Below are 22,254 nucleotides of genomic sequence, written 5' to 3'. Positions count from 1 at the left end.
CTCGAGTTTAAAGTTGGATTTTTCTTGCATTGGTAACGCTTTATATTAAGGTCCTTGTAATAAGCATTAGTTAAAGTTGTTTTTCTAGAGTTCTTCTTACCAACACTCTTCATGGAGCTTCCGATCTTGGTCGACACTCGGAGGAACTTGCTGAGGTCCCAGCGAGGCACCTTCACTACACAGTAATCCAGGCTGGGTTCAAAGTTGGCCGTTGTTGAGTTGGTCACAGAGTTCCTGGACAAGAAAACACAATGAAATCACTTATAGACTAGGGCTGGGGCGATATGGCCAAAAATTATATCACGATAACGATATGATAATGTTATCATATCACTCTATATCGATATTGTTATAAGTATTAAAAAAAATATTATTTGTGTAAACAGATGTATGTTTATTTTGCAGCTATTCTTTGTCGTTGCCGCCATCTTTAGTGTTACAGCCCCTCACACTCCAGTTCTCAGGCTGCATCTGGTTTGAAAGCGAAAGTAAACCGGCTTCTCTGCCGGCTGTGGCTCCAGGGGAGTTGAACAGTTCTGGCTCTGCTAGTTTCTTTTCCATCTTTTGGTGCTTTTTTGGTGGACAAACCACCACACACGTGCACCGTGACTCGCGACTGGAGACTAGCTCTGCTAGCACACATAGCCTACAGACGGTTTCAAACTGTATTTTCAATTAGAAAGCAAACATAATAAATGGACAAGAGGAAACAAGAGGGACAAAAGGAAATCTCAATTTGGTCAGTATTGTCATTTGGACAAGCAAAGCCATTACTTTAATTTGCTGGCAAGACAGACAAGTCTGTCCACTGTCTCTGGTTTTAAAACTGCCCTGTTGCAGGTCACAAAAAAAAGAGAATTGTATTGAAAATAAATCACAATAATTATCGTTATCGTTTTATCACCCAGTCCTATTATAGACCGTTTATTTAATCATCTTGTAGGCAAAACTCTGCTTCAGACACCAAACCTCACACACATCTACTTCTGACACAACACCAAACCTCACTAAGGCTGTCCCGAAGCCTGTTTTTGGGATTCGAACTTCGTCAGGGTTTTTTTGAACGGACGTTCGAACCTTTGTTTTTTTTTGTTTGTTTTATTGATATTTTTCCCCCTCCTTTTTCCTCCGTTTTTCTCCCATCCCAATGTTAGTCGTTATGCCAATTCCCAATCCCCTTCCTGGTCGCTGCGCAGCGCACCTACTCCCCACAGTCGGTCTGGGAGAGTGGAGGCTATCACGTGCTTCCTCCGACACACGTGTAGCCAATCAACCGCTTCTTTTCACCTGGCAGCGCGGACTCTCACTGAGAGGGTGTAACACGTGGAAGGATCACACTACCCCCCTTAGATCCCATCCTCGCTGAGCAGGCGCCCCGACCGAACTGTAGGAGTCGCTGTTTACAACGACCAGGACCCCCACCCACCAGCTTTCCCACCCCTAACACTGCCAATTGTGTTAGTATGAACGACCAGCCAAGCTGATTGCAATGCCGAGAGCTGGGCTCGAACCCAGCGTCTCCTGCATTGGTGGCGAGCGCCTTGTCCACTACACCACCTAGCCGCCCGATCGAACCTTTGTTTTTAATTAAAAGAATAAAATACGTTGTTTTATTTTAAATATCCTCAAACTAAATCCTCAATTTGAATAAAGTGATTCATCTGATTAATGAGTATTTTCTTTATTTAATTTTTTCAACTTTCCAGACCCAGCCCAGGGAGAAGCCCCAGCCCAACTAAATCAACTTTCTTTAATGAATATAACGCAGTTTCTTTTAATACTATAATATTAGTGTAGCCTAATCTTTATCTGCAACTGTGAAGAAAAACCCCATTGGTTTAAACAGAATGAATAGGGGGGGGGGGGGGGGGGGGGGGGGGGAGGGGAGGAAAAATAAAGAAAATTATAAAAGAAAATTAAATTAGAATGTTTATTTAGAATTCGAATGCCAACGTAACGAACGAATGTTCGAACGTTTGGGCTCAGCCCTAAACCTCACACGCATCTACTTCTGACACCAAACCGCAAGCACATCCGTTTCCGACACCAAACCACACACATCTGCTTCCAACACCAAACCGCAAGCACATCTACTTCAGACACAAAACCTCACACACATCTACTTCCAACACCAAACCTCACACACATCCGCTTCTGACACAACACCAAACCCCACACACATCTGCACTGCACATCTTTGGGGGAGAGACTCCAGGGACATGAAAGCTCGTGCAGACAGGTTCTTGGACATCACATGGTTTCATTCGGTTCCTGGAGCAGTGACATAAGACTGTCTCCCCAAAATATGTGCATTTGATTTGGTTTCCGAAGTGTTCTCCCTACAAACGTCATAATCATTTACAAACAAGACGTGCTATATACAGAACACCAAGTAATATTAGTGAACAACGATAGGGACGCACGAGTACAGATCATCGGGCCGGCTACGAGGTCCTTGTACACTCAATCACTAAACTATGTGCATATTCCATTCAATATTTAATGTAGAGAGACTTACTTCAGTACAGGCAGAGGGATTCCCAGGCTCAGTTTAGCAGCTACGTAGGCCAGAGGATAACCTGTAGCCTTACTGGCCAGCGCTGAACTCCGAGACAGACGAGCATTCACCTCAATGATATAGTACTGAAACACAAAAGAAAATCTGTTTCAAGTTTGTCTTTCAACCAAGGCACAAACAACTAGTATGGGAGGAAAATTCAGCTACACTCGGGAGGCCGATGGATGTTCTAAAAAATTATGTTCTGTATTGACGGTTAAAACCAACATGGCTCTGTCTGGGTTGTAGTTCCTATGGAGTCTGGCAGGTGAATGACTTACCTGTTCGGACTCTGGGTTGAGGGCGTATTGGATGTTACACTCTCCCACGATGCCAAGGTGTCTGATGACCTTGATGGCGGTGTCACGCAACATGTTGTACTCATAGTCGTTGAGAGTCTGGCTGGGGGCCACCACGATGGACTCCCCGGTATGGATGCCCAGTGGGTCCACATTCTCCATGTTACACACCTACACGGGACAAAATCCAAACTATTTAAAGCTGATCCTGGTAGTTGAGAATAATAATTACCTCTACAATAACTAGTTACAAATTCTTGAATATCGTTTATAATCTTCAATATATATATATATATATATATATATATATATATATATATATATATATATATATATAATCTCCCCAAAATATCACCCTTTGAAAGAAAGTGAACCAACATTGTTAAGGATGCTTCTTTGTAACAAAGTGAACCAACATTGCCCTTAGAGGATGCTTCTTTGTAACAAAGTGAACCGACATTGCAATCATTTGAGGCTTTATAAAAGCAGCACAATGAACACAAATCTGTCAGTGCCGAGTCCGACCTTATCTTAAATAACAAACAGCATTGCTTGTTGTAGTTAACAAAGAGAGGCAGAGTTGATTTTGCAAAAAAATAAACTCCAGCGGCCCCCAGGTAAATTGAGTTTGAGACCCCCGTCTTAGAGGATGCTTCTTTGTAACAAAGTGAACCAACATTGCTCTCAACTGGTCTAGCCTCGGGACCCAACATTTTCCTTAGTCATTAAGTCGCGACCCAAATTTTTTAACCACTATGATTTATTTCAAATTTTCTTTTTTGCAGTAATACACAATCTTTCATGCACTGTTAACAACATGAAATAAACTCAAAAAAGTGCAACAAAACCCAATGAAATAAAATAATAATAATAATAATAAATAATATATTCTTCATAGCAGACTTCTTAGCTTAACATCCCAGGGAACTAATGGGATAACGGGGGATGTTGTTTGCTCCTGACAAGAGTCTCAAAGTCTGGGGTGATGGTAGACAAAGCAACTCTGAGGTCATGCTCAATGTCCAATCTGTTTGTCTGCTTTGTCTTCAGCTGGACCAGAGCTGAGAAGCCACTTTCACAAAAATAGGTACAAAAAATATATATATTTTTTTTTACACACACATCCGCAACCCACTCAAAATGACCCCGCGACCCACTTTTGGGTTGCGACCCACCAGTTGAGAAACACTGTCTTAGAGGATGCTTCTTTGTAACAAATTGAACCAAAGTTGCTCTTAGAGGATGCTTCTTTGTAACAAAGTGAACCAACATTGCTTTTAGAGGACGCTTCTTTGTAACAAAGTGAACCAACATTGCTCTTAGAGGACGCTTCTTTGTAACAAAGTGAACCAACATTGCTCTTAGATGCTTCTTTGTATGGTAAAGGTGGTGAGAGGGTAGGAGCACCAGAGACAAACAGATCATTTATAGTTTCAAACAGAGCTATTTGTTACCATCTACCTGTATTTACAAATTATAATCCATTGGACTACCCTGTATTTACATATTATAATCCATCAGATTACCCGTTATTTACAGATTGTAATCCATCAGATTATTCTGTATTTACAGTTTATAATCCATTGGACTACCCTGTATTTATTTATTTATTTATCTTTTCCCCCCTCCTTTTTCCTCCGTTTTTCTCCCATCCCAATGTTAGTCGTTATGCCAATTCCCAATCCCCTTCCTGTTCGCTGCGCACTTACCCCCCACAGTCGGTCTGGGAGAGTGGAGGCTATCACGTGCTTCCTCCGACACACGTGTATCAACCGCTTCTTTTCACCTGGCAGCGCGGACTCTCACTGAGAGGGTGTAACGTGTGGAAGGATCACCGATCACACTACCTCCCTTAGATCCTATCCGCGCTGAGCAGGCGCTCCGACCGAACTGTAGGAGTCGCTGTTTACAACGACCAGGACCCACCCACCAGCTTTCCCACCCCTAACACTGCCAATTGTGTTAGTATGAACGACCAGCCAAGCTGATAGCAATGCCGAGAGCTGGGCTCGAACCCAGCGTCTCCTGCATTGGTGGCGAGCGCCTTGTCCACTACACCACCTAGCCGCCCCCGACTACCCTGTATTTATAATCCATCAGACTACCCCGTATTTAGATTATAATCCACCAGATTACCCTGCATTTACATATTATAACCACAAACATCTCAGACTATACTGTATTTACAGATTAATAATATATTAGATTACCCTATATTTAAATATTATAATCCATCAGATTACCCTGTATTTACAGATTTAAAATCCCACTCACAGTGATACAGTTGTCATAGGCGTCCCGGACCACCTCGTACTCAATCTCCTTCCAGCCCTTCAGAGACTTGTCCACCAAGACCTGGGAGGTGTGGGCGAAGGCCGAGGTCACCAGGGACGTCAGCTCCTCTGCATTGTTGGCAAAGCCTGAACCCAGACCGCCTAGGGCGAACGCAGCGCGAACCAGGACGGGGTAGCCCAGACGATTTGCCGCTGCTACTGCCTGGGGATGAGAGAAAGAGGGATGGATGGAGAGCTAACCTGTTAAGAAAACAAGTTAAACGGGAAAAAATGGAGCCAATATGATAGGACACACAGGCACTAAATAGCTATATGCACGACTGCCGAGTCTACTTATTTTTATGACCGAATACTTGACTACTTGGTCTTTGTAGACTTATTAGTTTACCAAGTAATATTATATGTATTATTGGACATGAGCAGTGTTCATTATGATTGTTTAGATTGTATAAGTCAATTTAAGTTTGGTTTGTGTTCATAATCAAACACTTGCACTGAAGAACCAGTTAACTCTTTTGGACAGACCATGTATTATCAGTTGTAAAGTCAACCCAAATCACTCAAACACAACCGCTACCGTCTTTAACTATGAATGAACACAATACTCTAATGTACCATCTTTAGATAATAAAGTACTCAACCTCTACTGTCTTTAACTATGAATGAACACAACACTCTCTAACTTACCATCTTTAATAAAACACTTCAAACTGAATTATATGGCTCTTCATCTGAGGTACTCAATTGTGAAACAGTAAACGAACAAATGTTTCGTTTCTTTACATGTCTTGTAACTGCTATTTTGCTAGCTCTAATAAGAGGTACCGTATGTGTGTGTGCGTGTGTGTGTGTAACTATTTATGTATGCGTGTGTGCGTACATGTATGAATGTATATGCGTGTGTATCAGAGCATGTGAGCGGATCGGAGCGTGAGCGGAGCGGGTGGTTTTGACGTGAGCGACGGAGTGGGTTTTAAAATGGGTCGGCGCGACGTCCGGAGCGAGAGTTCTCCTCCGCTCCGGGCCGCTCACAGTGGTTTAACATGTAGCGTGTTTGGCATGTACATGTAGTACAATGCCAAAGCAACAGATGGCGATGTACAAACATGGCCATTTTCAACCAATGAGAAGGGTGAACAGTCACTCACATCCTGTTAGAAAAAGTATATGACGCCATTGTTGTTGTCGTTAGCTTACATGCTAACGTTAATGGCAGCGACCATAGCATTGTGGCTAGGCTAGCTATCATCGCTTAGTAGAGCTAGTGAATGGATAAACAACGTTATTTAACACTTTGATCGCCGGGGTTAAATTCATAATTTACCATCCCTCGCCAGCCCTATTTAACATGGAGAAGTTCCCCTTCTTTGCAGGGCTATAACTTTTTAAATTGTATTGCTAAATTGACATTATTATGGCCCATTCAACGTCCTATATCTATTGTTCAGGGTGTAGCAACGTTATACTTTTTCATTCACATATTCATACTAAAATACGGTCTAAAGTATAAGTATGTTTGTCGTTTTCTGCAGCTTTCTCCAGAACATGATTTATAGCCCCAAATGCATTATATTGATGATGAAACAGTTTTATAGCGATCGGCGCCAGATAAAAAATTTCAAATGGACGTGGTTCTAGAAGTTACTAAGTATGATCTGATGATGACCGGATGGGGGGGGGGGGGGGTCGTTTATAATTCCGTGGACAACGTTATATGATTCATCTGGTGTGGGTGATATGATCATTAGAGCAGTTCGTATCGAAGACGTTAAAAAATAACGCTGGGACTCACCGTGGCTTCCTCGCACCGTTGGGGGATGAGCGTGGAACAGAAATGTTTCTATTATGGGATGTCGAAATATCCGATCCATTTCCAGGTTGAATGCACTTTACATGGTGTACCAAAATGGTGCTTTTATCTGAAGTGAATACATCTTTTACACTCCAAATGTTTATAGTGTGCCGAGTATGGGTTGAACACATGGTCTTTATATGTACATGTGTGCTGATGCACACACATAATGGTTATCTGCCATTTTGTCAGGTCAACACTAAACATATTTTACATGCACATGTGCATCGGCCATTTTGCCAGGTCGAAAATGAATGGACTTGAATATATACACATTGTATGTTGTTTTTGCTACTTTATAGATATGTCCAGGTCAAAACAATGCACTGTACATGTTGTACCAATAGTGCCTTACCTGAAGTGAACACATATTGTCCACTTCAAGTGTTATACACAGTTCATTATGCTTTTTTTATAGCATGTGAATGCACTTTACATGTGTGCTTCATCTGAAGTGAAGATATATATATGTCCACTTCATACAGAAGACATTAGTATGCAATGCTTTTTTATAGCATGTGTGAACACATGGTGCACACAATCTAATGGTTATATATTTTATGTTGTTTTTGCTAATTTATATATTTGCGGGTCAAAATGAATGCACTTTACATGGCGTACCCAATGGTGAATAAATCTTGTACACTTCAAGTGTCAAGTGTGTACATACAGAACATTATTATGCAATGTTTTTTTTACAACATGTGTGTCGAGTATCTGTTGAACACATGGTGCACTTGCTAATGCAATCACTACTTATCTGAAGTAAAGACATTTTACATGTGTCAGAATACCTGTGGACGACTACACCATGATATGCAGGTAAATTCATCACGAACAGCTGTGAAGACATTAGTATGCTGAGATATACAGTAATTGTGTGAAATTGAAGCGATATATATATACATTATTATAAAAATGCATATGGCATGCAACGTAATCTATATAAAAAATATCCCTATATGCATTGCATTTCATGAATGATAAAACACCAAGTGGTGTAGTGTACAATGTGTGGCATTATGCACTTGGAATAATTTATGTGCAATCATGATCCCCCCCCCCCCCCCCCCCATTTATAGAATGTGAAGCGCGTATGCAGTTTTGCTAAATTACTGCGTTTTCTATACATATTTTTGATTTACCTTGAAAATGTCTATATGTAATATTAGTATGCCGAGAGATGTATACAGTAATTGTGTGAAATTGAAGAGATATATACATTAGTATAAAAATACATATGGCATGCAACGTAATCTATATAAAAATATCCCTATATGCATTGCATTTCATGAATGCTAAAACACCAAGTGGTTTAGTGTACAATGTGTGACATTATGCACTTGGAATAAATGCAATCATGATCTCCCCCCCCCCCCCATTTATCGAATGTGAAGCGTATGTACAGTTTTGCTAAATTGCTGCATTTTCTATACATATTTTTGATTTACCTTGAAAATGTCTATATGTAATATTAGTATGCCGAGAGATGTATACGGTAATTGTGTGAAATTGAAGCGCTGTTGTAGTGTGGTCAAATCAAGCAAATTTACATCATGCTCCAAAAAAAAAGAAATCTGCCGAGCGATGTGGAGCGGGGAGCGCTCGATTCAAGGTGAGCGGTGAGCGACTTGGGGGCGGGGTCAACATGAGCGATTAGCGGAGCGGAACAAGCCGTCTAGAGCGAATAGCGGATTTCTCGCCCGCGCCGATCCGCTCACATGCACTGGCGTGTATTAGGGCTGCACGATTCTTGCTAAAATGTGAATCACGATTTTTCTCTCCAAGAATTGAGATCACGATTCTCTCACACGATTCTTATTTTGTCAACATTTAAAAAAGTTTAAAAAAAAATTAATGGTCATAATTTAGAAATGAGATCGCATAAGTCTATGAATCGCGGTCACGATATTTTTTCCGATTAATCGTGCAGCCCTAGTGTGTATATGTGTGCATGCGTGTGTGTGTGTGTGTAATGTATATATGTATGTTTGTGTGTGTGTGTGTGTGTGTGTGTGTCCACACACCTGTTCTACAGAGAGTGCGGCCTCGCTGGGCGCCACATGTTCGTTGATCTCCTCCATCTTCTCCACGAAGACCTTGCGGTCCTCAGTCATCTCGATGGAGGCCACAGGCGTGCCCAGGACGCGCACGTTGTACTTCTCCAGGACACCCAACTTGGTCAGCTCAATACCACAGTTCAGTGCCGTCTGCCCACCAAAGGTCAGCAGCACGCCGTCCGGACGCTCGTTCTTTATCACCTAGGAGACGACAACAGGTGGGAAGTTGTGATGAGACCAGTTCCTAATTGAGACAGTCTGAACATCTCAAATTAAAGGTGGGGTGGGTCATTTCTGAGAAAATGTTGGGATGGGTATACATTTTCAAATAGCCATTATAAAAATGTATGTATATGCAAATATTGTTTTGTCTCAATACACTGTGTAGTGTATTGAAAGGGGGGTACTGAGGGGGGACCCTATTGACTGTTACACAGCTAGATGGCATGCTGGGTACAGCTTGCTAGCTAGCCAGGTAGCATAACCAGGGTTCCCACGCTTGCCTTGACATTTTTTTCCATACTACCTCCTGATTTTCCAGGTACCATATTAAGTCATGATCTATAGGCCCCTGAAGTTTTCCGCCCCCATCGGCGCCCCCCCTCCCCTCACACACACAACCCCCTAGGACACCTGACTACTTACTTGATTTAAAAGATGTGCCAGTCAAGCCTACATTGTAAATGCTTAGAGATTATGTCTTATTGATAATATCAATGCATGAAATAATGCAACAAGCTGTAGATGAACAACAATTTATTGAACTGGAACACGAGCACTGGGATTGATATATGTTCTCTCTTCCACTCCTCTCCTATCTCATCCTGTCCTCTTCTCTCCACACCTCGCCTCGTGTCCGCTCCTGTCTTCTCTTCCTACTCTTCTCAACTCATCGTAATCGAAATTAATCGTGAGGTTGCATCGTTTCACCCCTACTACTCTTACTCTGTAAAAGCTTTTGTAAATCAAACTGGTTATCGTTATGAGAGCTAACGTTGGCTAGCTACTGTAACTGGCGCTGGCTAACTGGCTCGTTATGAGAGCTAACGTTGGCTAGCTACTGTACCTGGCGGTGGCTAACTGGCTCGTTATGAGAGCTAACGTTGGCTAGCTACTGTACCTGGCGCTGGCTAACTGGCTCGTTATGAGAGCTAACGTTGGCTAGCTACTGTACCTGGCGCTGGCTAACTGGCTCGTTATGAGAGCTAACGTTGGTAGCTACTGTACCTGGCGCTGGCTAACTGCCTCGTTATGAGACCAAACGTTGGCTAGCTACTGTACCTGGCGCTGGCTAACTGGCTCATTGTGAGAGCCAACGTTGGTAGCTACTGTACCTGGCGCTGGCTAACTGGCTCGTTATGAGAGCTAACATTGGCTAGCTACTGTACCTGGCGCTGGCTAACTGGCTCGTTATGAGAGCTAACGTTGGTAGCTACTGTACCTGGCGCTGGCTAACTGCCTCGTTATGAGAGCTATTGTTGGTAGCTACTGTACCTGGCGCTGGCTAACTGGCTCGTTATGAGAGCTAACGTTGGCTAGCTACTGTACCTGGCGCTGGCTAACTGGCTCGTTATGAGAGCTAACGTTGGCTAGCTACTGTACCTGGCGCTGGCTAACTGGCTCGTTATGAGAGCTAACGTTGGCTAGCTACTGTACCTGGCGCTGGCTAACTGGCTCGTTATGAGAGCTAACGTTGGCTAGCTACTGTACCTGGCGCTGGCTAACTGGCTCGTTATGAGAGCTAACGTTGGTAGCTACTGTACCTGGCGCTGGCTAACTGCCTCGTTATGAGAGCTATTGTTGGTAGCTACTGTACCTGGCGCTGGCTAACTGGCTCGTTATGAGAGCTAACGTTGGCTAGCTACTGTACCTGGCGCTGGCTAACTGGCTCGTTATGAGAGCTAACGTTGGCTAGCTACTGTACCTGGCGCTGGCTAACTGGCTCGTTATGAGAGCTAACGTTGGCTAGCTAGTTAGCAAGATTGCACTGCTTACTAACTAACGTTGATAAACCCAGGTTTACCACACAGTTAAAACACTTAGATTTGAGGATAAACTTGCATAAGAAGTTTCACTCAAGTTTCACTATAGATGCCAAGGCTCCCTTGGCTCACCAAGTTGCCTGCATCAAATTCCAACATCCAATATACCATATAGGATGCCAAGAGCATGCTCTACAACATGGGATCATCCATTTCTATCTACAGTAAAAGCTGTTCACATGTAAAGGGTTTTTATAAACTCATGTTAATTCTGTGCTCAATAGTTACATTTTATTACACATCATCCAATAAAATTTTTCAGGACAACTGTTTCTATTTCCATGTAATTGGTAACTTTTGCTCAGTTTCCATGACTTTCCATACCTGGAAAATGAAAAAATTAATCCCATGTTTTCAATGTTTTCCAGGTACCGTGGGAACCCTGATAACAGTCTGTTAACAGCTGGGAGAACAGAAAAGATGGATGAAGAAACAGAGACCGGCGATGTTACTAGGGCTGTCTTAAATACTTCGAAGCTTCGTTCAATGGGCATGGGATTCGAATATGAAAATAAAATTCGATTATTAAAAAAAAAAATAAGAAAAGATTTTCTTTTTTTGCTAAATCAACTCTGCCTCTCTTTGTTAATTACAACAAGCAATGCTGTTTGTTATTTAAGATGAGGTCGGACTCTGCACTGACAGATTTGTGTTCATTGTGCTGCTTTTATAAAGCCTCAAATGACGGCTTACAATATTTCATGAAAGCAAAGTGTTTTGTTTGTCTAAGATTTAAAAAGGTTTAAACTTTACAGCACTGACAAAGTTGAACAGAGTGCTGTACAAGTTCTCACAAGTTTTTTTTCTTTTCTCGAAGCTTCGAATTAAAATCGAATCTCGGCGCCGAAGCTTCGAATTCCAAATGTTGTTTCACTAAGCTCACACATTTCAAGTGTCCGTGATGCAACGTTCAGAATGACTGATTTTGTTCCCGGAAAGAATGTTCGCTAGCGTTAGCTGTGACAGCAGCCAGCTAGCTCACTTGTTTATTTGTTTGCGATATTGATTATCTCACATTCGCTATTAAACCACACCTTAACACATTCAGGGCCATTCGATTTCCCCATCTAGCTATAGCACGGCCAGGTTTTCATTACATAGTGAAGTGCATCACGTTGTTTGTAGAGCTAAATCTATATTTTATATTATAGCTATGGATACAATACCATGGTCATTTGACAGTAACTATCTTCCGTTCAAGATGCAAAAAAGAATTACTTTTTTCATGAATACGTTCACGCGTTATCCCGTGGTGAATATGAGTATAATTTCGGAATGATCCAGGCTAATTCCTGGGAGGCCGGCTACAGGGCGCAACGTGAATTCTACTAAAACCATTAGTGTTTCGTCCCTGTACACGCCATGTTTCATCATGAATGCATGAAAGGGGGGGGGGGGGGGGGGGGGGGTCGTTTCTGATTATTTGATTGCCAGTAACATCATTCGTTATTACCACAACACACGCCGATCAGGGGGATGGGTATGATAACCTTGCACGATCAAGCTGAAATTGACGTCAGCTTGTCCTTACCTGTGGTCGGTGGTATTCCAAAAAGAATATTCCAATTATTTGATCACCATCTGGTACATCCTATGTCCATCTGGTCCACGACATAACCCACCACACAACATATGGATCGGGGGTCCCGAAAACGATTCAATGCGATCGGGAGAAGCCCTAGGTTTCCCATTACTAGAAAAGTCCGCCCGGAGACATTAGAGTGTAGCACCCGGTCTGGAACAGTGTTTACTGCACTCTCGATACTGCCTACTAGTGTTGTCACGATACTGGAATTTCGAACTTCGATACGATACCTTGAAAAGTATCGATATCATTTTCGATACCACAGGGAAAAAGGTTCAATCTTAAAATAAATTAAAAAAATATATATATATTTTTTTAATAACTTTTGCTTTTGTTGCTGGTTGATTCTCCTCAGCTTCTCTCTGGTACTATAAGAGAAGATAAATATAACACTTTTAAAACCCTTTGTTTATCTTTAGATCACACATTTAAAAATAACTGTTCATCTCACTTCAATCATTTTTATTGCTTTCTCAAGCAGACAGATGTAAACACTGTAATCTGTGTTGCATGTACCTGACAAACTGAACTGTTTGTATTACAGTCATATTCCGACTTAACTGAATGCACATGTGTGTGTGTGTGTGGACTACTGTACTATTACAGGTATTGAAATGAACAATGAAACTTCCTTATACTAAAAAAAATGTAAAATGATTTTATTTTTATGAATAATTAAATATCGATATTTCGGGAAATGAGTATTGAAACCGTTTTAAATATTCAGAATCGATATGTATCGATTTTTCGATACTTTTGACAACACTACTGCCTACTAGCAGAATCTGGCCGGTACTGCACCTTCGGAGTCCCAGTATGCCTTTTAACGGCAACATACAGGCCCCTGACATTGAATAGGATATTCAAATCGAAAAAAAGGGTAAATGATCCAGAACCGCTGGCACCCAATAACGTATATATAACATATTAACATGGAAGCTCAGACAGTTCATGAATCAACAATATAACTTTCCGAATTAATGTTTTTGTTCCTGGAAATAACATTAGCCTGCTGCGACTAGCTCGCTTGTTTGATTATCACGTTCGCCATTAACCACATATGCATCGGGCAAAAATGGGGCTAGTTTATACTTATAGCACATGCATGAGTCTGGTCTCTTTTGAGGGTGTGTGTAGTTAGAAACCATTGGCCAGATGTAGGGGGGAGTCGTTCCCCTCGTTGCACAGAATGAACCTTGAACCTCAAGAACCTTGAAGTGGATTTGTGTGGCAATGGGAAGCCACAGAGGAAAGGAAGCTTTTTGAAACCTTTAGAGCGGACGCCAGGTCTCCTCACCTCAGTCACGTATTCCGCTGTGATGGGCAGGAAGTAGACCTTGTCAGCCAGTCCTTTGGAAGTCTGGACTGTGGCGATGTTTGGGTTGATCAGAACGGTCTGGATGTTCTCCTCCTTCAGGGCCTTGATAGCCTGGGAGAGGAAGAGACCAAGAGAGAATCCAAACCATCATTAACACTTTGGTCGCCAGGCTTATATTCATAATAAACCATCCCACGCCAGCTCTATTTGTCTATGGAGAAGTTCCCCTTCTTTGCAGGGCTATAACTTTTTAAATTGTATTGCTAAATTGACATTACTATGGCCCATTCAACGTCAAGTATCTATTATTCAGGGTGTAGCAACGTTATACTTTTTCATTCACATATTCATACTAAAATACGGTCTAAAGTATAAGTATGTTTTTCTGCAGCATTCTCCAGAACTTGATTTATAGCCCTAAATGCATTATATTGATGATCAAATACAGTTTGATAGCGATATGCGCGAGATAAAACATTTCAAATGGACATGCTTCTAGAAGTTACTACTTATCATCTGATGTTGACTGGATGGGGGGGGTCGTTTATAATTCCGTGGCCAACGTTAGATGATTCATCTAGTGTGGGTGATATGATCATTAGAGCAGTTTGTATCGAACACGTTAAAAAATAACGCTGAAACTTACGTTGGGCGATGAGCGTGGAGCAGAAATATTCCTATTATGGGATGTTGAAATATGCGATCCATCTCCAGGTTGTATAATAGTATATACGTCCAAATCATGTTGTTTATCGAGTTATTGGTAACGTATTGCTATCCATTGTGTCTAGCTTGAGTCCCGGGACTATTAGCGAGTGAGTGGACCGAATTGGAATGAGCACCAGCTTCCGTTTCCGGTTTGAGCGATCCGCCGATCGGCCACCAGATGGCGCTGTTGAACCGTTGGAGAGTTGAGAGGGGATCAACAGTAGATCTCAAGTCTCCGGGGGAGAAATATGATTGCGATCACAGATTTTTGAAATATTGATCTCAATGACGTGGTACGGCGTCTTTGGCAGAATGAGCATGGCGGGGAATGACGTGGTAAAGCGTTTTTGGCGACCAAAGTGTTAACCAGGAAGAACAAGTCCAAACCATCATTAACCATTAATAAGTCCAAACCCATGTTAAACCCAGTGACCGCTACCTCTGAGGCAGGGCAGCATGATGACACACAACTAGTGATGGATGATATATCGGCCGCCGATATAATATCGGCCGATATGGCCGTTTTTTTACACATCGATATCGGTCTGATATCAAGATTGGGCCGATATAAAAAAAATAAAAATTAAAAAATATTTTTCTCTTCTTTTTACATGTTTTGGCCTTAGATAGTTTCAAAATATGTGTCATTTCTGAAAATAAGTTACAAAAGTTTAGGAAAATAGCTCTTTATTTGATTATCATAAAAAAGTGTTTTCTATACAGAGATATCGACATCGGTAAATATCGGTATCGGCCAGAACAGCAATATTAATATCGGTATCGGCCACAATTTTCACACCGGTGCATCACTACACACAACCATGATTAGATTAAAATGTATAGTCATCTACACAGCCCGCCACCTCCAATAACCTATAAACCTGTGGGAACACTTAACCTGATTAAGCTCATATCAGTCATAATAACTTCTGACTAACCTGGGACCCCGAGTAGTCAAACTCCCCGGCTTGCCCGATGGACAGACCTCCAGACCCCAAGATGAGGACATTCCGTGGCCGGACAAACTCCTCAGGCTTCGTAGAACCAGGGAAGGTCAGCTGGTCTGTAATACGCTCTTTCACTAGAGAACAGGGAACACAGAACAGGGAATGGAGAACAGGGAACAAAGAATACAGAACAGGGAAAACAGAATTGAGAACACAGAACAGGGAATGGAGAACACAGAACAGATAACACACAAACTGCTTAAATACCAGGAATGTCAATATTGTACTAAATAAACATTTTCTCAATTTGTTGTCATAACTAGCCAAACAGTTAACCTAGTTTGCCATAGTTTCTTTGTGAATCATCATCAAAAAAAGGTAAAATAAGTCATCATCATGCACACAAAATATAACAAAGAAAAAAGATCCACTGAATGGAAGAGTTTAAAAACACATTTCTAAGACCCTAAACATGCAAATATGTTGCTCAATCAAATAAGCCTCCTCTACCATTACTGGTATAAGCCATTTTACGTCACACTCCATTCATTTAGCAGAATCCCTTGAGCTCCATGTCTCTGTCTGGGTCCCCTTATCGCCCCCCAGTGTGTTTCTGGTGGCCACAAGCTCATTGGACCTCATTCACTAACATTCTCGTAAGTTTCCTCGTAAATAACCTCGTAAGAGGGAACCTACGATGGTCCTCCTCCGGGTACCTGAACGTGTGGAGAGATGCCCATAAGATTCAAACAGATTAGCGATACGAGAATGCCAAAATCAGCCCGAAAAGCTTGCAAGTAGAGTTACGATGAAATTCGCTCGTAACTTTTCTCGTAAGTCTGTTCGTGAATGAGGACCATTGACCTCTCTGTGTGCCATGAAGATTTGCCCACACACTTGATTGATTCCCCATCAGGCAAGTGTGCATTTGTTTTCAGTAAACTGCCACCTTTACAGAAAGGGTCATGGAAGAGCGAATACAGTAAGATTCATTAGACATGTCTTTACTAGGTATTATATTAAGATTCACTGTGTGTGTGTGTGTCTTTTGTGTGTGTCTTTTGTGTGTGTGTGTGTGTGTGTGTGTGTGTGTGTACCAGGTTTTCCAGTCTTGTCCTCCTTGTGGTCTCTGACAGTGTCCAGGAAGACATCGAACAGGCTGACTAGATCAGTGGGTCCTGCCATGTGCTCTGGGTGGAACTGGACACTGGAGAGAAAGACATACTAACATTCATTGTGTTTCTACCTGAACAGATTCTAGATGTCGTCTTTCTACCTGGACAGGTTCTAGGTGTTGTGTTTCTAACTGGACAGGTTCTAGGTGTTGTGTTTCTAACTGGACAGATTATAGATGTCGTCTTTCTACCTGGACAGGTTCTAGGTGTTGTGTTTCTAACTGGACAGATTATAGATGTCGTCTTTCTGCCTGGACAGGTTCTAGGTGTTGTGTTTCTAACTGGACAGATTATAGATGTCGTCTTTCTGCCTGGACAGATTCTAGATGTTTCTACCTGGACAGAGGCAGTGTGTTGTGTTTCTACCTGGACAGGTTCTAGGTGTTGCGTTTCTACCTGAACAGATTCTAGGTGTTGTGTTTCTACCTGAACAGATTCTAGATGTTTCTACCTGGACAGAGGCAGTGTGTTGCGTTTCTACCTGGACAGGTTCTAGGTGTTGCGTTTCTACCTGGACAGATTCTAGGTGTTGTGTTTCTACCTGAACAGAGGCAGTGTGTTGCGTTTCTACCTGAACAGAGGCAGTGTGTTGCGTTTCTACCTGGACAGATTCTATGTGTTGTGTTTCTACATGAACAGAGGCAGTATGTTGCGTTTCTACCTGGACAGGTTCTAGGTGTTGTGTTTCTACCTGAACAGAGGCAGTGTGTTGCGTTTCTACCTGGACAGATTCTATGTGTTGTGTTTCTACATGAACAGAGGCAGTATGTTGCGTTTCTACCTGGACAGGTTCTAGGTGTTGTGTTTCTACCTGAACAGAGGCAGTGTGTTGTGCACGATGCCCTCGCTGGTGTGGTCGTTAGCGTTAGTGAACAGGACGTCCCAGTCGGGTGGGAGCGTCTGGGGGTCCACAGCGAAGCCGTGGTTCTGACTGGTGATGAAGCAACGGTCCGTTCCTTTGTGGATGCAGGGCTGGTTGTGACCACGGTTACCGTACCTAGGACACACACACAGGTTATGCACAACACCGCTTGTAATATATGCATGGTGACGGGGCAGACTCACACACAAACACGCACACACGCTTGGCTATGGTTTCAACAGTGGTTTGACAAGGTTAGTGGCAGAGTGAAAAGCAAAAAGACGACATCAAGAGCACGCCATGAGGAGCATCCTAATGAAGACAGTAGCTTATTAAAGGTAAATGAGCAAGAGTGAGCTTACCTGTCCAGCGGAAATATAGCAAAGGAGTGTTAAAAAAAACTATTATGTTCCAGCCTCAGAAAGGCAGGTGGTTCCACTGGCTGTGTACTTTTCTACCAGGAACGTGCTGCTGGTGGCGTTCGTTTTGCAACGAGACCCCAGGAACACCACTTGGCAGGCCAAGATAAATGGGTTGTTAAGATGCAGGCCAGAATTTTAACAACCAAGTCAGATTTTGGCGTTCCTGGAGTTGCATCGCAAAACTAATTGCGTTCCCCGTCAAAAAGTACACATTTATTTTATTTTATTTGTTTTATCCAACTTGAAGCTGCTGGTGGAGTCTGTAGAAAACCTCTGTTGCGCATGCATAGCATACTATTGCTAATTTCTCTGAAATTGCCCGCCCCACCTTTAATTTGACACGTCCAGACTGACTTTAATGTTGCGCATTCACTTAATAAATGATGACACATACCTCTCCTCTATTGAACTACATTAGCAGCTTTAAATAAGGAAAGGTATCAGTTTCAATGACATTGGCAACTGGTATAAATAGGTAACATCAGGGGTTTCAATAAACAATGGATGCATCATTGTCGAATACGTGTTTGCTTGTTCTTCTGTGTGTCTGTGTGCGAGTGTGTGTTTTCGTGTTCAACGTAAACTATTGTGCAACCTTATACACTGTACTTATTTGGAATTTACCCTTGTGTTTGCCATTTTAATAGAATTATGTTTTTCAGTTGCAGGATATTTTTATTTGACTCTTTACTGCAAAAAACTACAGACAAAGTTATAAAAGTGGGTTTTTACAAACTTTTGGCTAGTTCCCTGATTGATTGATTGATTGAAAAGTTTATTAACAGATTGCAGAATGGGTACAGTACAGTACAGTACAGCTCAATACATACAATTGTTAAGGGGATGCAGACCAGAGAAAGACTTTCGTCTTGTTTACATCAGGGTCCCCCATTTTCAATTCATCATAACATATATGACATACATGACATACAGATAGACAGTACTGCTACATCTATACATTTATGACATATCAGATCATGTGTTTCGTCTTTCTTACCAGACTATTGCATAATATAACAACAATCGAGTAGGCGTGATCTGTGTATCCGATTACATGTTGCGAGTGTCGACACTGTTGGGTGGTCTTTGGTGAGAAAAAAGCTGTGATGCAGATATGAAATGTTACTTGAGTCTGTATCATCCAAAATCAGCAAGACTTCAGACTTGAACCCTATGAACTGAGGCTGTGCTCTCCGTCTGTCTCTCTGTCTCCATCTGTCCATCTGTCTGTCTAAACCCTGTGAACCATCAGTCTGTCTGGCTAGCAGACAGAGAGCCTCTAATGTAGTGTACCCTATGAACTAACCCTCTGTCTGTATGTCTGTCTGTCTGTCTGTCTGTCTGTCTGTCTGTCTGTCTAGCTAGCAGACAGAGAGCCTCTAATGTAGTGTACCCTATGAACTAACCCTCTGTCTGTCTGTCTGTCTGTCTGTCTGTCTGTCTGTCTAGCTAGCAGACAGAGAGCCTCTAATGTAGTGTACCCTATGAACTAACCCTCTGTCTGTATGTCTGTCTGTCTGTCTGTCTAGCAGACAGAGAGTCTCTAATGTAGTGTACCCTATGAACTAACCCTCTGTCTGTATGTCTGTCTGTCTGTCTGTCTGTCTGTCTAGCAGACAGAGAGTCTCTAATGTAGTGTACCCTATGAACTAACTCTGTCTGTATGTCTGTCTGTATGTCTAGCTAGCAGACAGAGAGCCTCTAATGTAGTGTACCCTATGAACTAACTCTCTGTCTGTATGTCTGTCTGTCTGTCTGTCTGTCTAGCAGACAGAGAGTCTCTAATGTAGTGTACCCTATGAACTAACTCTGTCTGTATGTCTGTCTGTATGTCTAGCTAGCAGACAGAGAGCCTCTAATGTAGTGTACCCTATGAACTAACTCTCTGTCTGTATGTCTGTCTGTCTGTCTGTCTAGCTAGCAGACAGAGAGCCTCTAATGTAGTGTACCCTATGAACTAACCCTCTGTCTGTATGTCTGTCTGTCTGTCTGTCTAGCTAGCAGACAGAGAGCCTCTAGTGTAGTGTACCCTATGAACTAACCCTCTGTCTGTATGTCTGTCTGTCTGTCTAGCTAGCAGACAGAGAGCCTCTAGTGTAGTGTACCCTGTGAACTAACTCTGTCTGTCTGTCTGTCTGGCTAGCAGACAGAGAGCCTCTAGTGTAGTGTACCCTGTGAACTAACTCTTCATCTGTGTCTCTTTGCCTGTCTGTCTGTCGATCTCTCGCTCACCTTCTGTCTGTATGTCTCTCTCCACCTGTCTGTATGTCTCTCTCCACCTGTCTGTCTGTCTGTCTGTCTGTCTGTCTGTCTCTCTCACTCACTCACCTTCTGTCTGTATGTCTCTCTCCACCTGTCTGTATGTCTCTCTCCACCTGTCTGTCTGTCTGTCTGTCTGTCTGTCTGTCTGTCCGTCTGTCTGTCTGTCTCTCTCTCACTCACTCACCTTCTGTCTGTATGTCTCGCTCCACCTGTCTGTCTGTCCAGCAGTGCAGGCCAGAACATTCCAGCAGAACAAAGGGAAGACTTGGATCCCGTCCTGACCTTGACAGTCAGCACTAACAAAGTAGTGATACAGAGAGGCTTATCAAAACACAGCCTGACCTCCCAGCCCCTCAGGTCTGTGTGTGTGTGTGTGTGTGTGCACGGAGCCTTATCATAACAGTGTTATTCCTTGCCGGGGAGACTGATGAGATCGGCACAAATCGACATTTCACACCACAGCACTCCCACAGAACCCAGAGATTGTGACAAGAGAGTGTGGAAGACTATGTGTGTGACAGAGAGAGTGGAAGACTATGTGTGGGACAGAGAGAGTGGAAGACTATGTGTGCGACAGAGAGAGTGGAAGACCATGTGTGTGACAGAGAGTGGAATACTATGTGTGCGACAGAGAGAGTGGAAGACTGTGTGCGACAGAGAGTGGAAGACTATGTGTGTGACAGAGAGTGGAAGACTATGTGTGTGACAGAGAGAGTGGAAGACTATGTGTGTGACAGAGAGAGTGGAAGACTATGTGTGTGACAGAGAGAGTGGAAGACTGTGTGTGACAGAGAGAGTGGAAGACTATGTGTGCGACAGAGAGAGTGGAAGACTATGTGTGCGACAGAGAGAGTGGAAGACTATGTGTGCGACAGAGTGGAAGACTATGTGTGCGACAGAGTGGAAGACTATGTGTGCGACAGAGAGTGGAAGACTATGTGTGCGACAGAGAGAGTGGAAGACTATGTGTGTGACAGAGTGGAAGACTATGTGTGCGACAGAGTGGAAGACTATGTGTGCGACAGAGTGGAAGACTATGTGTGTGACAGAGAGTGGAAGACTATGTGTGCGACAGAGAGTGGAAGACTATGTGTGTGACAGAGAGTAGAAGACTATGTGTGCGACAGAGAGAGTGGAAGACTATGTGTGCGACAGAGAGAGTGGAAGACTATGTGTGCGACAGAGTGGAAGACTATGTGTGCGACAGAGTGGAAGACTATGTGTGCGACAGAGAGTGGAAGACTATGTGTGCGACAGAGAGTGGAAGACTATGTGTGTGACAGAGAGAGTGGAAGACTATGTGTGCGACAGAGAGAGTGGAAGACTATGTGTGCGACAGAGAGAGTGGAAGACTATGTGTGCGACAGAGAGAGTGGAAGACTATGTGTGCGACAGAGAGAGTGGAAGACTATGTGTGCGACAGAGTGGAAGACTATGTGTGCGACAGAGTGGAAGACTATGTGTGTGACAGAGAGTGGAAGACTATGTGTGTGACAGAGAGAGTGGAAGACTATGTGTGTGACAGAGAGAGTGGAAGACTATGTGTGTGACAGAGAGAGTGGAAGACTATGTGTGCGACAGAGAGTGGAAGACTATGTGTGCGACAGAGAGAGTGGAAGACTATGTGTGCGACAGAGAGAGTGGAAGACTATGTGTGCGACAGAGAGAGTGGAAGACTATGTGTGCGACAGAGAGAGTGGAAGACTATGTGTGCGACAGAGAGTGGAAGACTATGTGTGCGACAGAGAGAGTGGAAGACTATGTGTGTGACAGAGAGAGTGGAAGACTATGTGTGTGACAGAGTGGAAGACTATGTGTGTGACAGAGTGGAAGACTATGTGTGCGACAGAGAGAGTGGAAGACTATGTGTG

The 22,254-nt window shown here is 42.8% G+C and overlaps 1 protein-coding gene across 1 annotated transcript in view; it reads right to left on the bottom strand.

The window, feature by feature from the left end:
• The window catches only part of cad (carbamoyl-phosphate synthetase 2, aspartate transcarbamylase, and dihydroorotase), a 192,844-nt gene that overhangs the window by 147,020 nt on the left and 23,570 nt on the right, over window positions 1–22,254 (bottom strand). Inside the window, exons 7-15 of the mRNA XM_084315379.1 lie at window positions 17,649–17,834; window positions 16,760–16,869; window positions 15,654–15,796; window positions 13,987–14,118; window positions 9,030–9,263; window positions 5,131–5,352; window positions 2,839–3,027; window positions 2,519–2,643; window positions 101–234 (exon numbers count right to left, since the gene is read on the bottom strand). Coding sequence (XP_084171505.1) covers window positions 101–234; window positions 2,519–2,643; window positions 2,839–3,027; window positions 5,131–5,352; window positions 9,030–9,263; window positions 13,987–14,118; window positions 15,654–15,796; window positions 16,760–16,869; window positions 17,649–17,834 — 1,475 coding nt within the window. The remainder of the gene's footprint in view (window positions 1–100; window positions 235–2,518; window positions 2,644–2,838; window positions 3,028–5,130; window positions 5,353–9,029; window positions 9,264–13,986; window positions 14,119–15,653; window positions 15,797–16,759; window positions 16,870–17,648; window positions 17,835–22,254) is intronic.

The sequence above is a fragment of the Notolepis coatsorum genome (genome assembly GCF_963971535.1).
Source record: "Notolepis coatsorum genome assembly, chromosome: 5".
NCBI lineage: Eukaryota > Metazoa > Chordata > Actinopteri > Aulopiformes > Paralepididae > Notolepis > Notolepis coatsorum.
This window is presented reverse-complemented; position numbering and strand designations above follow the sequence as displayed.